The sequence below is a fragment of the Lytechinus pictus genome, chromosome 17, assembly GCF_037042905.1.
Source record: "Lytechinus pictus isolate F3 Inbred chromosome 17, Lp3.0, whole genome shotgun sequence".
Taxonomy (NCBI): Eukaryota; Metazoa; Echinodermata; class Echinoidea; order Temnopleuroida; family Toxopneustidae; genus Lytechinus; species Lytechinus pictus.
Window position 1 is genome coordinate 13,080,617 of NC_087261.1, and position 14,544 is coordinate 13,095,160.

General features: G+C 36.9%; 1 protein-coding gene across 2 annotated transcripts; it reads left to right on the forward strand.

The window, feature by feature from the left end:
* The first annotated feature begins 106 nt into the window (after positions 1-106).
* LOC129280983 (geminin-like) lies at positions 107-14,322 on the forward strand. Of its 2 annotated transcripts, none has more exons than XM_064111837.1 (7): positions 107-250; positions 3,213-3,315; positions 5,881-5,982; positions 6,165-6,293; positions 7,484-7,606; positions 9,453-9,542; positions 10,856-14,322. In XM_064111837.1, the coding sequence occupies exons 2-7, from the start codon at positions 3,220-3,222 to the stop codon at positions 11,093-11,095; spliced, it is 780 nt and encodes a 259-aa protein (XP_063967907.1). In that variant the 5' UTR covers positions 107-250; positions 3,213-3,219; the 3' UTR covers positions 11,096-14,322. The 2 variants fall into 2 exon arrangements, with proteins under 2 accessions (XP_063967907.1, XP_063967908.1); XM_064111838.1 differs by having other exon boundaries at positions 109-238.
* The last annotated feature ends 222 nt before the right edge of the window (positions 14,323-14,544 follow it).

Genomic DNA, 14,544 nt, shown 5'->3' on the forward strand with positions numbered 1-14,544 from the left:
CGATCATACTATTTGAAAGTGTAAAAACGACCTCATTTTTTGTCCAATGAAAATCTGTGTTTCATTTCTAATGGTTAAAAGGGTTCTTAACTAATTTGCATATCCCGCGATTCTTGAATTTTGCTTGAGACGCTCGACGAACTTCAGTCAGTCTTTAGAGAAGGTACGCCGGTATTTGGCTTTATCGACATCACACACTGTAGAATTGGACCAGGAAACAAGTTGGAGGATACCTAAGGTGTATTTCTATGTGAGAATAACTCCGTATCAAATTTTGAGACCATTTTATAAATTATTTTAATTTTTTTAGTCCAAAGCCAAAGCCTCGGCCTTTTAAAAGTTATATTACCGTACCGGCGCGGCGGTAGGCCTTCACCCACATCACCGGCGCATGCAATTCTTATGCACACATCTCCAACTAGATATCACATTTCCGTGATACAGTACTCAGTAGGCCTAATTCGATTTGCACATTAAGCAAATCCCCTGATGGACCTATATTTGGGACAGTGCTTACACTCTTTCCGTCATCCAGGAAATTCCAGGAAGTTTTGCTATTTTCCAAGATCATTTTGGGAAGTGAGAAGTTTTCCGGGAAGTTATCATTAATAATAGGCCCCTAATATTATTATTAATATTAATATTAATATTAATCAATTATCAGTATCATTCATGCATTGCTGCCATCTTGTTTCTTAATCTTATTGACTTGTACTTCCCCAACGTTACTGACGCGAGCGTCGCGTAACGTTGGGGAAGTACGATAAGAAACAAGATGGCGGCGTAAACATCGGGCAAGTCTCTTCCGTCTTTTCACAATATTTTTTCATTTTTTTAATGAATTCTTGTTTTAAAAATAACAACGAGAGCGTAGAAATGTCGGAAATGAAGTTTTATCCCATGTACATGATTTAGAGCTAGATCTTTTAGAAGGAAAGTAGAAATCTCGGGGGCGAAAGTTTCAGGGTTTTTTGCGCTACACGCAGATGAATAGGGAGGACTGCCTGGCTTCGTTTAGAGTAAGCCTACGTTAGTAAATGATTTTTACTCTCAAGAAGCCGCCTGGCTAGTCACAGGTGGGATGGCAATCATGGTTATTGTAAAAATTAAAGAAAAAAAATATAACGAGGTAGGGCCTATATGAATGACTTAATATCTTACTCTACACCCGTATTTCACTCTGTGTCCATCCTCCGGTTATCCTCAAAATTGGTGATTTTGGGCCAGTATCTTTTTCCTCACACGTATTATTCACGGCCGATTTCAAAACATTGCATGCGATCGGTCGCTGATATTGATCGCGATCGCATGCGATGTTTTGAAACATCCCCAACGTTACGCGACGCACGCGTCCATAACGTTGGGGAAGTACAATAGGAAACAAGATGGCGGCGTAAACATCGGGCAAGTCTCTTCCGTCTTTTCACAATATTTTTTCTAATTTTTTTGATGAATTCTTGTTTAAAAATAAAACCGAGAGCGTAGAAATGTCGGAAATGAAGTTTTATCCCATGTACATGATTTAGGGCGATATCTTTTAGAAGGAAAGTAGAAATCTCGGTGGCGAAAGTTTCAGGTTTTTCAACGGTACGTGGAGATGAATGGGAAGGAATACCTGGCTTCATTGAGAGTAAATGATTTTTACTCTCAAGAAGCCGCCTGGCTAGGTAGAAGAGAAGTAGATCTAGACTAGATCTAGAGTAGACCCTCTTAAGTTAAGTCTTATGAAAGACTGGAGAACGTTTGTAAAATTCTGAGATATTTTGTAAAAATAAAAGGCAGTAGCTTTCAGAGTAAATTCCAGGAGGTTTTCATTTTGAAAAGTGGAAGCATTGACTTGGGGCCTTAGTTCAGATTTCCGACAGGGCTTACAGTTACAGCACAGCCAGAATTGCCGGCCACCGCCACCCAACGACCAACCTGGCCGATTTGGCATGTTTAGATTAGGGTCTAGATCTAATAGACAACTTTTTTTAATTAGGTAGGACCACAAAATTTAGAAAGCTCTTAATTTGTCATAAAAAACACATAAAGATAACCTTCAAGTCCTAAAACAATAAAAATTACTTAAAACTTACAGAAATTCCCTATAACTTTTGAAAAAGTAGCAAAATGGATTGTGTTTACGTGTAAAAAAATGCATAGAAGAAATGGTACCTCACTGTACACTCTTTACTGTAGGCTAGTGGCCAAAATTAGGCTTTAACATGTACTGCCCTGGGACTGTGTTAGTTTCCAGTAGGAGCTGTGGAAACAAGTCACATTGATAGACCATCAACTCGGTTGCCAGAAAGTGTGAAGATACCGCTAAACGTAACTAAACGAACCACTCAAAGTATGCAAGAACACCTGGGCCAACTCATGCATTGACTATTTGTACACATGACCGACAGCATGATCTGGTGTCAATGGGAGTAGCTACCATGATATGAAAATGTAGTTTCTAGACTAAAGACTAGATCTAGTCTAGAGTAGATTCTAACGTTAGGCCTAACGTTAGTCGACTCTAACGTTAGGAGTCTAGACTAGGCTAGGCAGGACAAAAAAAAAAAACAGCATTTCTACTAAAAGCGTAGGCTTAATATATTCTTTATTAGCATTATTTATTATCACAGACATTGCTCAAAACTTACCTCAAAATTTCCTAAATAGTGAAAAATAAAGCTTAAATACTCCATAAAATCATGTATGCATATTGGTCCATCCCTATATGCTATACTGTGTGGGCTAGTGGCTAAAAATAGGCATTTTATGCTTACCTACATGAAAGACTATGAGCCTCTGAGAGGAGCTGTGTCATATCAATAGATTATCAACTTGACTGCCAGAAAATGTGAAGATGTCGCTAAGTTAAACTATATTGTTCACTCAAAATACAGAAAGAAAATTTGAGGCCAACTCACCTATTTTTTGGACACATGTCTACTCCACAAATCTAGTGCCATTGCCTAGTTGACTATCGTTAGAATCTAGTACATTGCCTAGCCCTAGCCTACATGTAGGTGAGTCTATTTGTTAGAAATAATATTAATGTAAATAAACTCAGGAATAAAATTTAACAAATTATTAGTAACGTTAGACTGTGACTGTGTGCCCAACTTATGACATGAATAACAACCAATTTGTACATTATCATATATGCTGACACCCAAGAATTATTTTTAGTGTCAAGTAATTTGAGTCTTGTTTTTTTTTCAACTGGATATTTTCAGGTGAATCATGAACTCAGAGAAGTGCGCATCCACTTTGACTCCCATGGCCACTTCAAATGGCAGGAAAGCTGTTCGAAAGGCAAAGAAGTTCTCAGACAGCTCGGTAAGATTTTCTATTTCTATTGTCTTCCCATTAATTCTTGTTCTTCCTCCGTTAGTTTAGGAGATCAGCAGAGAGATCCTGCACATATACATGTAGTACATGTGGTATTGTAAGAGTGGTCAGTCAGAGAAGGTAAATGTATTCAGCAAAGAGGACTAACAGTTAGGACTCAGGTGTAGATTACCTTAACATATGGATTTTCAGCAAGAAATTGAGGGCAAGTGTTGAAAAAGATTTCACAGTGTCAGCAAGGAGGTCTTGGATTGGGAGGAGAATTAGCAGGGCAAATGCTAGGGGGTCATCTATGTGGAGACTGACACTCATTCCCAAATCAGGCAGCATCTTGTTGGCATTCAACATAAAGGTGGCTTGCTGAGAATGTAGATGGCTACAAGAGGAAGATAAAGTGAAGGGTGTCTTCATCACCATCTTTGCATAGCAGGCAGGAGGCAGTTTGGGATTTGCCAAATTTTGAGAGACGCTTCTGGGTGGGGTATGTTTGGGTGAGGAGTTGAGCTCTGATAATCTGTGCCTTATGGAGATGAGGGGCTAAACCTTCTGGAAATAGCAGTGAAGATGGTGGGAGACTGCCAATATCTTTCCAAAAAGATAGCGATGACATGGATGCTATGGCATATTCGTATTATCCTGCAGCACTTTTGACTGGATAGACTTCCTACACATGGCTTTCCACTTGTGATATGGGATTGGGTGTTCAATCAGGCAGAGAAGGGTTGGTAAGTTGTACTTGGAAAGAAGGAGGTTCCAGGATTTCACCAGAGGTACACCGCGGATAGAAGCATGTACAAGTGCCCTCTTCTCAAAGCAGTCTTCAGGTAATGATGTTAGCTGACCTACATGTATGATGAGGAGGCTATCCAGTTCTACTTGTGACTTGAGGGGAGTAATGCCTGTAAGGAGGAACACATATTCATATGCTGTACTAGTGGGATTTCCAAAATCTTCTTGAATAACTGGTTTTGGGCAATGTTTATCGGTTTGCCTGGTGGGATGTTTAGGAGAACATAGAGGTGCCATATGGGGACACAGAATACAGTCCACAGCTTCGCACAGAGGTGTGGAGATAGGCCTGATGTATACGCCCCAACACCATGGAGGGAGTAAAAGGTCTTAAGTCCTCTTGCAATGATGCCTATGGTAGGGTCAGACCGCATTGAAGACTTGGTGATACCAGTAGGTAGGGATGTTGTAACACCTTATTGATTGTTTGACCGTCAGCCAGCATCCATGGAGACTGCTGCCTTTTGTCACGAGGGGTGTACTTCTCACTGAAGATGACAACAGCACTATTAGAGGGGTTGATGGAGTATTGCCACTTCTTGGTGTACTCATGGGCGACCGAAAGCATCTCTTGTAGCTCATCAGCAGAGGAGGCTAGTAGGGCTACATCATCCGCAAGAACGATTATACCTGTATACATGTACCTCCCCTGAAAATTGCATCCTAGTTCTTTCTCTTTGAGAGTCTTTATCAGGTTGTCGATAAACATTACTATCAACAATCGAAGGAGTTTTTTAACATCTTAGAAAAAAAAATTCCCTGTGATTGGGATTTACTGTATGAATGGTCTATAAACATGGCTGGTTTCTATCTAAATACATCCCAAATTTTTCATGTTTGATTATTCAAGTGACGGTATTCAACCATTCTTGTACGCTCATTTACTTATGTAAGTGTACTGCCAATGCCATTTGGGTCATAGTATTTTATGTAGTTTAAGTAACACACAGCTGGGAACCTTCCTGAAGGCTCAATGTGGAACCTACATGTACAATGTAGGAGTTGTATCGGCATGCAGAATTCTTATCAGTTAACAAGAGATCTAGAAAGTAATCAATTATTTAAAAAAAAAAATTATACTGAATAATAATTTGGGTGGGAAAGAATTGAGCATCTTTATACTCATATAAAATTGTCCGACGGCCAAGGATCGCTCTTCAAATGGCCCAACATGATACAATTACAATCACCCAAAAAAACTTCTTTATCATTTGGATTAGAATTTCCATGGCCATGCACTCATTTTATAAATGCAGTGCCTTTGAATTAGCCGAATGAAGTCAAATATATATCATGTAGATCATATAACTTCTGAAGGTTTTCATGGCGAAGACAAATAGTGTAGTAGGTTTCACGGTACACCATGTATCTTTCTTGGGCAGATGTTGGTCCTGAAAAGGACCACCCAATCTCGACGTTTTGACAAGTGTGTTCTTGTCGTCCTCAGGAGAATGAGCAAAGTTTGTAAAAGCAGGCCTTATATACTCTGTCGAAGTGCCGTATGCACGGCATCTCGCAGGGTACATGTCTCTGATTGGCTAGATAGGTCACATGACATCCACATATGCAGACGTGGGTGACAACACACAAATTGGGCACGCAAAACCAGCGACGACCGGAAATGCTGTCAGTTATTATTCCCGCTAGGATTAGCATGAATGACAACAGTCACCACTTCCGCCCATGCACCGCAGTGCTCACACGTGTGTGGATCATGTAGATCATTCATTGCTGTTTCTTTAACTTCCTTTTTTTTTTTTACAGAGCTCTCCCTCAAGAAGAAAGTCCTTGCAGCTGCTTCAGCCTGTTGCTGGTGATCAGTCACAACTAGTAGGATCAGATGGAGTCATTAGACTCGCCAATCAGGTGGGTTGAAAATAATTTCAATATTATAAATTCTAAAGGAACATGTAGGGTGAAAGAACAGCTGTAAAAATTTTCTTGTAACCTTATTGATTTATATTGATACATGTCTGCCCAAAAAATAATGGAAGCATTGCATTTATATTCATCTACCGGTATTATTGAATCATTGATGATCCTTACAGGTGAACAAGACCCCCAAACGGAAGTTTGCATGTGACGGAAAGAGTCAACCGAGGAAAGTTTTCCGTCCTGATGTTGGAAAGAACTTTACCATCTTCGAGGATGGATCTAGCTCATCATCCTCTCAAATGGTGAGTTGTAATGGAGAGATATTCTCACTGCTTGCATGCAATATGTTTAATAGACAAGTCCAGCCCCTTTAACGAGTTGATTGATCTAATTCAGCATTATGGGAACTGAACTTTGGAAATATAAATCTGAGCATTTTATTAAAGGAAAAAAAAGATATCTCACAATCAATAATGCACCCACAGCCAAGCTATTTCAATGTTTGTGTACTTGTTGAGATTCCTCAGAATTCAACCTATAGGACTTTACAAAAATGAGTCACACAGTGGATTGAAGTGATTATACTTACGTACATGTGTGTGTTTTTTTCTACAATAATTCACCTCCATCTCTGTCTCTGCACCTGTCTCATGCCTCACATTATTATTTTTTATTAATTTATTAATTCATTCATTTATTTGTTGTTCTTGCAAGTTCACAATGTCACAATAAGAATACTGTAAAAGAAACATCCAAGGGTGCTGAAACATAAGCGTAAAGCTTGATTAGTTGAAACACCTTTAAACTATTGTTTGTATCACTTTAAAAATACAATGTGGAAAAAAATTTACCTGCCCCTCTCCTTCCCTTTGTTCACCCCATCTCAACTTACAACTATAATGTATAATAGGTCCATGGTCATACTTTACTTTTATTTATACTACTACTATATCAGGTCCTTGGTCGTACTTAAACTGTTAGTTATACTACTACCATAATAAGTCCTTGGTCGTAGTTTATTCATGCTTTGTATTGTATCTTGGGATCAATGCTTGGAAGTGGCTAATGTACGGTAATTGAAATTAATGCAATATTAATTATCTCAATGCAGTGTGCAATATTTGCCTTAAGGTCGTGTAGGTCTTGCCCCCCTCCCGCTGCCTCCCTTTCTCTCCTGGGTGAATCTCCCCTCTCTGTTCTCTCTCCTCTCCCTGCTCTTCTTGCCTCTCTTTCTCTCTCTTCACACTGACACATTGTTTCACCTTCTTGTTGGGTAAGCGCGGGGAGGAGATGGTGCCTTGTAGGAGTTTTCTTGGATTATGTCTTGTATATTATTTTGTAATGGTGCACCATTTCTTTATAGTTGCCGTTTATACTTTTGTATGTCTTTCACTCATATATTTTTTAGATGTTGTCATGAAATGTATGTATATAAATCCTGAAACAAATTTCCTTTATGGACTTGAATAAATTGAATTGAATTGAACTGCAGCCATCAGCTGAGCAGGAGACGATAGACATGATGACTGAGGCTGAACCCACAGGGAAGTACTGGGAGGAACTGGCTGAAGAGAGGAGGGTCGCACTGGAAGAAACACTGCAAGAGAATGAAAAGGTAGCTTACTTGATTATTTAGCAGAATGATGGATGTTACGTACTTTTACTTCGATATATTCTTCAATTTTTTTGCATTGCTGGTCAAAGCATTGTCTAGTTGAGAGCATGATATTCTTTTTTAATTCAAAGGTCTGATAAATCCACTCTTGCGCTTTTCCTGGGACATATTGGTCCTGTTTGATAAAGTCTCGTTATTATAACAATAAATTCATAATGTTATGTGATGATAAGAAATATCTCACATATTCAATGATATATCAATACATAATTAATACTTAAATCAATACTTCTACAGGAAGTATAACAGGAAATCATATGTTTACCAATTCCAACTTTCTTAAGAAAGTATTATTCATTATTCTTCCAGCTAAACTTCTGACGCACACACATTTTATGGGTTTCTTAATCACTACATTTCATGTTCTCCCTAAAAGGTCAACTCCCCCAATTCAGAGTAAAGTTATGACGTACAGATTGTTTTGGTCAAGCGTCCAAGGTTGACCAACACCTGTTTGGTTGTAAAGAGTCTTGACCAGACCAATATAAAAGGGGTTCACTTCTGAACCCAAAGCAGTTTACAGAATACATGTAGATTGCAGATTGGTTAGAGAATAGAGAATAGAGTTTTACAGAATAGAGATTGGAGTTAAGAGCTACATAAAAGTATATTACATCAGTTTGAAGAGTCTATTTCATATACTTCAGAGTACAGTCACCATCAGACTTACTCATGTATTTATCATCATCATCATCAAGTTATCTTTAATAAATACATGTATATATGCTTTATATATTGCTTTTGCAATGACAGTTTTTAAAGCTACTGAAATCATTCAATTTGATTGGCTGATAGTAAACTCATAGAAGTTATTGTTATGTTGTCGCTGGATCGATATTGCACTTTTACTTTCAACCAGACTTAAAGGAGAATAAAACCTTTGGAACAATTAGGCTTGTGTCGAAACAGAAAAATAAAAAAATAAGAACAACGAAAGTTTGAGAAAAATCGGACAAATAATGAGAGAGTTATGAGTATTTCAATATTGCAATCACTAATGCTATGGAGATCCTCACATTGGCAATGCGACAAGGATGTGTGATGTCACATGTGAACAACTTTCCCTTTGATGGACTATAAAATACCCTCAAAATTTCCCTTTTTGCTTTTTCTTATGGTGATACAAACTCTTTATCCATGATGTATTCTTTAAAAATCTGTATTACATGCCCTCCTATTGAAAGAACACATGATCTACAGATAGATGTGATAAAACAGGCAATTTAAGTGAAATATATACTAAAGTAATGGGGAGAGTTGTTCACAGGTGACATCACACATCTTTGTCCCCTTTCTCATTATTTGTCCGATTTTTCTCAAACTTTCTTTGTTCTTATTTTTTTATTTTTCTGTTTCGACACAAGCCTAATTGTTCCAAAGGTTTCATTCTCCTTTAAGTCTGGTTGAAAGTAAAAGTGCAATATCGATCCAGCGACAACATAACAATAACTTCAATGAGTTTACTATCAGCCAATCAAATTGAATGATTTCAGTAGCTTTAAAAACTGTCATTGCAAAAGCCACAATAAATTGAAAAAGAGCCCTTGAAAATCGCTATTCACTGCAATGTTAAAGCTTATCCAGATTAAAGCGATGGGTTGTCAAAAGTAGATCCTGAAATTGAACAATTGATTTTTTAAAAGATTTTTTTGCCTAGAAATGAATTAAAGCCCCCCCCCCCCCCTGGTATATGGGAACAATGCCAATGAGTGTACATTCGATTTGCATTGGCAGTCAAATGTCTATTCCAATTCACTTTCTGATTCTTCTATTTATCCTCCCACAGTTGTTTATTGAGAATCAGGAACTGAAGGAGGAGAATAGCAAACTTCAGGTCATGGCTGATCAAGCTGAATACCTTGCTGATGTTGTTGAGGTGAGTAGGTCATTTCTCTCTTCTCATGAGGCGAAATCGTCATAGTAGAAAACAAACCCCGATTACGAACCATGGAAGTTCTCAATCACCCTGGGCCAGTTATTTAAGTATTTAAACATGTGTTTCTTGACCTCAATGGGTCCGAAAAAACTAAACCGCAATTACATACGCTGCGCGCCAATTCAAGCAAACTCGCTCGCCATCGCATGCAGAGTCATTTTTATTTCTCTTTAATAGTTTCCTTATTTCGGGGCCGATTTTCTTCGTTCGAAACTGAAAACAGAATAACATTGGATTTCAAAATACAATATGCCTTTGAAAACTTAATCAAATACAAATACAATGATTTAATTCCGAAAGGCCTTCTACAGGCAGAGCTGCTCTCACGTAATATCACAGCTGTTGTTTATGGTCTAACCCTCCGGCTTGCGCTCGCGGAGGAGAAACGTTACATAAGAGGGATTATCGGGCGATTCAGGGTTGATAGCGCTTGGGAATGAAATAACTTGGTTCCTCCAACGAGGATTTTGTTATGGGGGTATAGGACCGTAGCAAAACCATTAGCTGTGGCGGCGAATTCTGCAACGAGGGTTTGGCGTAATGTCGGTGTTCAGCCACTTAGACAGATCCACACACCAGAGTCCATAGTTAGTACTTGGTCAGTTTAATATTTTTTGACACATAAACCAAATAGCTATAGTCAAAGCTGTCTATTAGGCCACCCAGGGGAAACAAAAAAAGTTGCTAATGTACATGTAGACAGATGACATAATTGTCAGATTTTGGCGCACCATGTTGCAGACCTGCCAACCAGTACGTTTTTGGTGTATTTAGTATGTTTTTGCAACCAAAATACAACAGTACGTTTTTTCTTTAAAAAATGCATCGAAATTTATTGAGAAAAATCATCTCTATAGGTCTCTATTTCATAAAACTTACACAAATATGGTTATTAGATCAATGTAATTTCAGGTAACTTGTTTGTTTTTTTCAATCATTTTGTTAAAACCAGGGTGAGATATGCACATGTGACATGTTTCAATGTTTTTTTTTTCATCTGCAAGAGCAGTGCGCATTTTAGCTTGCATGCAGCTTGAGCGCCGTGATGAGCGAGTGCACCACGCATTTTATTATAAAATACACTTTTTTGGGGGAAAATACAGTTTTTTTAATCACAGAATACAATTTTTCATTTCCAGAGGTTGACAGGTCTGATGTTGATCGTTAAAACACTTTAGATGATAATAATGATTAATGAGTATTATCTCCAAATCACTTGTTACATTGTATTTATTTGATTTGCATCCATCTAGACCCTGATGCAAAGGATTGAGTCAACTACTGAAAACACACCTGAAAGTCAGGAAGATACATCACAAAATAATGATGATAGAGACACTGATCACGGTGCCGACAATGACCATGTCGATGATGAGGAGGATGACGATGAGGTTTTTGATCGCGATGACGACCCTGTTCACAAAGATGGCGTGAAAGGTGATGAAAAGGTTAAAGATGTAACAGCCGTTGATGGAGAGGAAGATGAAGTATAGCATTGGATTCAAAACAAACAGAAAACTTTTAATCGTGCCATCTTCTGTCCCATCTCATCTAATGCAAAGATGTGAAAAGGTGAATACTGCAGTGATGCTTCTTTGGTTGATAGCCCAAAAAGGACGGGGAGCAAAATGATCCCATTTGCCTACGAAACAGGGATTTTTAACTTGCCACGACTATGCCTTCAATATTCTTTCAAACTGAAAAGCTGGTGGATACTTTGCCTGAAAAGAAGAATATGGAATCAAGAGACTTGAGGATTCTACAGCTTATGGAATATATCACTAATATTTTTACATTTTTAGAAATTTCATCTCAAGTTCGTTTCTCAGTTAGGAAATAGTAGACTTGCTCAATTTGTATGATCTTAATTATGTTGAAGGGTACTTTATAGTCGTCCAAGACTGAAAGGGAAATGAAGCATTTGGGATGAAAAACAGATACCATACTATATTTGTGATACCTCTGTACATGTACCGGTATATATTCCAATACCACACAAAAAGAAACTGAAATAAAGTACGATACGAGAGACGGTACCTTAATAATTGAATAACTTGCACTTTCATCTAGTACAGAAGGATAAGGAACCCTTCTCGCATTTAAAAACCAGGGGCCCGTTTCATAAAGTACTTGCAACTGTTGTAACTTTGCACTTATGGCAACTACCATGGCAACTGGGCTCAGCAGCCAATCAAAATCAAGGTTACCATGGTAGTTGTCATAATGGCAAAGTTACAACAGTTGTAACTCTTTATGAAACGGGCCCCAGTGCCCCTCTTTCTTCTAGATGATAATATAAAAGGCTGCATGATTTGAGACAACTGATCTTAAACCTACACACCTCCCTACCTTTCTCTTCTTCGGGGGAAAAAACACAAAACAAAATTTTGACCATTCCAAGCTGTTATTCTTGTAAGACTTTCTTATTCATATTAAATTCTTGATAGGATTATCCTTCGGGAAATGTTCCCTATTCCATCATTGAAGCAACAGTGTTCCTATACAGGGTGCTACATAATTTATTAAAAGCGCTTGTCGGTCGGGCAAGTACATTTTTGAATAGTTGGAATATACTTGCCCAAAAATCTATTTCACTTGCCTGAAAAAAACCCTTGAAAAAAAAAAGTTTTACCCCTTCAAAAGAAAGTTTTGCGGTTTTATAAACCAATGACCTTTTTCTCTCTTTTGACGTGAACTGATCAATTGCATTTCTTTTTCAAAAGTGATTTTACTTGCCTGCCATGACCAAAATTATGGTCAGTATATCATATCGACCCTAATTTTGGTCATTCTACTGTGATAAATTTGCTTTCTACTGTATGAATTTTGCTTGCCCAATTCAGGCAAGTAGTTGTGGTCTTTACTTCAAAACACCTTTTACTTGCCCTGGGCAATCAGGCAAGTGCTTATGTAGCACCCTGCTATATTTCCATTAGAAAGGTTGGAAGGTCTCCTCATCTGCAGGCAGATGCACCAGCAGAGTGAAGAAAAATCATTCATTTTTAACTTATTTTTATAATATTTTTGCCTTGTAAATATTAACTGTTGTCTTTATTTTCACTGAGGTAAATTTAGATGTTGGGAAGTGCAGTCTGCTGGCAGATGTCATTTTTCATGTCATTTTTGTCATTGCTTTTCAGTTTATACATGTACATACAGTAACTCAACTATCTAGAGATCCTTTCTTTCACTTGAGCTGACCCCGTATGCAAATGTATGCTATTGTTTGAAAAATAATCAGTATTATACAAATGACAAGTTCAGCGACTCAATGGTACATGTTGCTGAAGAATAAGGGCATGGATTTTATTTTTTGCTACCAATAATTGCAACTTACAATTTAGTTAGAGAGAAATGTGTGTGAAAGAATGAATTTTATATAACGCAAAAAAGTCAAGTGGGATGATGTTTTATTGTTTTGAAAAAGAATGGTCTCATTTACCTTGAAGAAGAAATCTTATGAATCTAACATTTTCAATACAGGTATTTTTAAATGAATGTAGTTTTTTCCCTCCTATTTTATTTTTGTGATTTCAGATGTGTTGTTAATAATAAAAATAATAAAAGTTACATTCATATAGCGCATTACATTAACATTTCAATGCGCTTGTACTAGTGCTTGTACTTTGAGATTTTCATTGCTGTCATTGTGATCATTAAATTGAAAAAAAAGGAACTAATTATTTCAGACAATTATTATTTTCAAGTTAAGTTATTATAGTTTGCATACACTGGACACAAACATTTCCAAAATTTATTAGAAACTGAAAAAGCCAATACATGTAGGAAATAAATTTCAAACAGTTTAGTCCTTGACGCTTCAAACTGTTTACAGTTCAGCTTTTGAATTAAATGAGATGGGAAATGTTATTCATGTTTTCCTACTATAAATGTGATTAGAATTTAATATTTTCTACAAATGTCAGTGTCAAAGTTCATAATTAGTTTTACACCAATTAATCATGGTTTATTCACCTTTTCAACTACAGAGGGGGTACTTTGATTTACCTCTAATTTCCTCATTCATTTTCCTGTATGGCTGTAGCTCTCGCCAATCAAATATGTTTTTATTATTATTATTATTGAATTCAGAATGTGTTTAGTGACCATTATTTGATTTTCCACAGATATTTCCAGTATTGTATTCATGTATGTGCCCATTTCAGAACATAGTCTTTGTACTGAAGTGGATGTGCTACTAAATCTAATCTGACATTGAACTGGCCATCTTATCAGTCAAACATACCAAATTAACATGTACATGTATTTTATACATTTTCAAGATTTTAACCATTCTAAGAAAATATAGAAGAAAATAAGTCTTTGAAAACAAAATTGAAAGAATTGAATGAATTTTTTAAAACAAATGTTCAAGTGCAGTATTACAGTTATACTTATAGGAGATTAAAACTGGAGAAAAAGAAGAAGATCTGACTGACTACACAACCACATGTTGAATGTTCGCTGTTCATCCAGAATTAACACAATATGAAACATGAAGATGTCACCCTTTAATAAATGTATCCGTTTAAAAGTTGAGTTTCAAAATATAGACATGTGTATTTCCTCATTTGTCAGAGCCCCACCCCCATGAAAAATAATGATGGTATCTGGATTTCTTTTTTCATTTTAAATAGAAGTGATTCGCTTTGTTTTTACTATTTTTAATGCTCATTTTCAGATGAACGCCCTGCATATTCAATAAAGTGACAGAATCCCATATTGTGTATGTGTGTAATTTTATGGGTTTTTTTTATCCTACTGTCGATTTGAATTAAATTGTGTTTCATTTTAGGAAAACTGAACAAGAGTATTAACATGTAGTTTTGTTGCAATTTAGTGCATGACTTAAATAAGAAATATCAAATTGAATTTATTTGCAACTCCCAAATAATTTTTTTTTCTTTCTTTATGAAACTTTTCCAAGAATTCTAATATCATA